At 31.9% G+C, this 3,472-nt stretch overlaps 1 protein-coding gene across 1 annotated transcript; it reads left to right on the top strand.

The window, feature by feature from the left end:
- The first annotated feature begins 708 nt into the window (after window positions 1-708).
- Window positions 709-1,301, top strand: LOC111033198 (zinc finger protein 322-like). Its single transcript, XM_022313837.1, has one exon. The coding sequence runs from the start codon at window positions 709-711 to the stop codon at window positions 1,228-1,230; it is 522 nt and encodes a 173-aa protein (XP_022169529.1). The 3' UTR covers window positions 1,231-1,301.
- The last annotated feature ends 2,171 nt before the right edge of the window (window positions 1,302-3,472 follow it).

The following is a 3,472-nucleotide window of genomic DNA, read 5'->3' as shown; positions in this document are numbered from 1 at the left end:
AAAATTATAAGTAAAGAAATAATAAATATTTCACCCAATATCGGTAATAGCATTAGTACCTAGATAATATGTCTGATGAAAACATTATAAAAATATAAAAACAGAAACTTAAAATTGAGGCTAGTAACAGATTATTTTCAAAATAAACAATGATAGTAGGTGCATATAATTTAGTCTATAATTATTGTATTCTTAATACAACATATTCTACATAAATGGTAGGTAGGTGTGATAAGATATATAATAGTACCTATGCATTAGGTAAGTTATAGTTTATTTTTCAAATTTTTTTTTATAACAAAAATATTTTAATTTTATTATCTAGTCCAATCTTGTGATTGAATTTTTCTTGGTGTCTTTTGTAAGTATGATTTGGCCTCACAAATAACTAAGTGGTAATTTTATCCTTTTTTAATATTGCATTTATAATTACATCAAACAGTCATATAGGTAGGCAAGGAATGCTGGCTTCAAAACAAGGTGATCTAAATAAATACTAACCGACCATATTAGTATAAAGTATAAACCATAACGACAATAAGCTATTGATCACATAATTGTATGAAAAAGAACTACGAGTTATATACAAAAAAAACCTTAAGTTTGGTCGTTACTAACATTTAATTGATGTAGGAACCATTATTTACCAGGATCTGAGAAAATACTCATGACAGCGTCAACGAATGCAATAGGATGTATAGCACTAAAATGAACGAGAGACATTTCCCAGGCAACGTATACGATAAATCGTTCACCGACATCAGCAAACTAAATTCACACCTTAGTATTCACAGAGGTAAGACACTGTACCCTTGCGAAGCGTGCGACAAGTCGTTCACCCGAAGCAGCAATTTGATTATACACCGGAGGACCCACACAGGCGAGAAACCGTACACTTGCGAAGCGTGCGACAAGTCGTTCATCCGAAGCAGCAATTTGATTGTACACCGGAGAACCCACACAGGCGAGAAACCGTACAATTGTGACGAGTGCTACAAGTCGTTCTCCCAAAATAGCTCTTTGATATTACACCGGAGGACGCACTCAGGCGAGAAACCCCACCATTGTGATATGTGCGACAAGTCGTTCGTTTGTAGTAACTCTTTGATTGTACATCGAAGGACGCACACAGGCGAGAGACCGTACTCATGTAACGTGTGCGACAAGTTGTTCACCCAAAAAAGCAATCTGACTGTGCACCAGAAAACGCACCCAGGCGAGAAACCTTAACCATGCGACGTGACAAGTAACAAGTTTTAAATCAAAGGCCATTTGACGATCTATTTCGCTATTTAATTACCTACAAATGCACACCAGTGAAAATAAGAATATTTGATTTAATATATCTACTTTATAGTTGGATTAAGATTTCATAAAACTTTTTCTGCGTTCATTTATTCGTGTATTTGATTCTTAATAATACTAATAAATGTGTCAATAAAGATATATTTAATGTTCGTAACTGGATAATTGTATTAACAGCTTTGTTAATGTCTATTGTTTATAATTCACCAATAAAATTACCAAAGTATACCAATATGTTTGACCGCAAAAATAATCAGCTGTGGAATAGAGATACCACAACTAGACTACATGTCGGACGTCGGTACGCGAAAGGCCACAAAGTGATAGAACGGAGAGTAAATAAATGATTATTTTAAATTGTGTTTGAATATGGTCACTTGGAAATAGATATAAGTGGTACGCGACAGATTAATAATACACATGAGTGGTACTCGAAAAAAAAGTTTGAGAACCACTGCTCTACATCATTCGGTGTGGCAAGAGTACATTAACTAAATAGTACTTTATGCATTTCTTTGCTGACCGATAATAAAAAAATGGTGCTTTTTGAATATTGTTTTCAATTGAATTTTCCAAGCAAAAACTTCGTTTCAAAAATTGTATTATTTATAACTGTTTTGAACATTCTAGGTGACCCGATAACTTTATTGAAGTTGGAATATTAGGAGTTGCCATTTTGTATTAGATGAATACAACACATGAAACTTCTATTTAAATTTCTATTCAATTAGGTTAATTTAATTTTTCAACTATTATTTTCTTTGTCAATTCGTTGTGGATTACCAATATGAATAATAACACAAGTGTATCGTATATTCTTTAGTTGTTAAATTTACTAGTTTTTTACGTTAATCGTACATTACAATTTTCTAATTACACTAGTCGCATCCATGACCGATGGATAGTCCTCACGGGTCGTAATACTTGTCTGTGTAATTAATAGTTTTAGTGTGGGTCGTGTTTCGTACATAAATGCTGAATATGCAACATAATGCATGAATACCTACTGTATTTCGGGAGTGTGATGTTTAAAATGTCTTGCTCTTGTGGGTGGCCTGTCTGTAAAAGCATAAGCTTCAATCTGTTTAATTTAAGTTTACCCATATATTTGCGCATGCACACTGAGCTGCCGGAACAGTCAGACCCCTCGGTCGATGCTAGGATTTCTGTGACCAACATCATAATATTCATAAGTCAACAACTATTGACGTTACACCTAGTTTTCAACGGCCGATGCAAATATAATATAGGAGGGCCTGTGCCCTGCTTTGCATCAGCGGAGTGAGTGGATTTGAGATAAAGTATATTATATTTTGACTTATGACAAAGATGGCTTAGGATTTCAAAAAATAAATCAAAAATAATAAAAATTTCAGAGGAAAAATAATGATTTATGTAATTAATGTTCACACGCATAACACGACTTTATGATTATGTAAATACTGTAATATAAATGTGACATTGGTACAATAAACTGGACTGCATCAGTGTACACACAGTATGATCGTTTAACAGCTAGTGCCAATACGTTCATCGAATGTTACTATGCCATCACTGAGGTAATAAATGTCTACGTCTTTATAGCGATTAAAAGTAATGTTCTAATCATTAATGTTATAACTAGAAGGTTATTAGTGAAATACTTTATTGATACGTGTGTCGTGCACACGGTGACCGGTAAAAATATCTCCGCAAAAATATCTCCGGTCAAAATATCTCTAGTCAAAAACATCTTCACTTTAAAATATCTCCAGTACAAAATATATCCGATTTAAAATATCTTCAATACAAAATATCTCCGATTTAAAATATTTTTAATGCGAATTTCTCCCATGAAAATATTTTAATATTTAAAAATATATTATTGTAATCATAATATGTTATTATTTATTACAAGTATAATATACAGTGATTTTTACGTGTATACAATAATATTTGTCACAAAAACGGAAAATAAAAATTATAGTATTTATAGTAATCATAGTAATTATATTATTATATAATAAAAATAATAAAAAATCAAATCAAGATAATATATTAAAATTTAAGATCGTGGGCAATTCCTCTTAAATATTTCAGAGATGTACGTCATTTCGTTGTATTGACTTACCATTTTAAATAGTCGTTCATCGTAATCATTAAATTTTTTTATTTTTTTCGGACTTGG

The sequence above is a fragment of the Myzus persicae genome, unplaced genomic scaffold (assembly GCF_001856785.1).
Source record: "Myzus persicae strain clone G006 unplaced genomic scaffold, MPER_G0061.0, whole genome shotgun sequence".
Classification (NCBI taxonomy): domain Eukaryota; kingdom Metazoa; phylum Arthropoda; class Insecta; order Hemiptera; family Aphididae; genus Myzus; species Myzus persicae.
This window is presented reverse-complemented; position numbering and strand designations above follow the sequence as displayed.

Excerpts from the sequence above, each read along its gene's own strand:
- LOC111033198 (XM_022313837.1), top strand. The coding sequence starts at position 709 with ATGAACGAGAGACATTTCCCAGGCAACGTATACGATAAATCGTTCACC.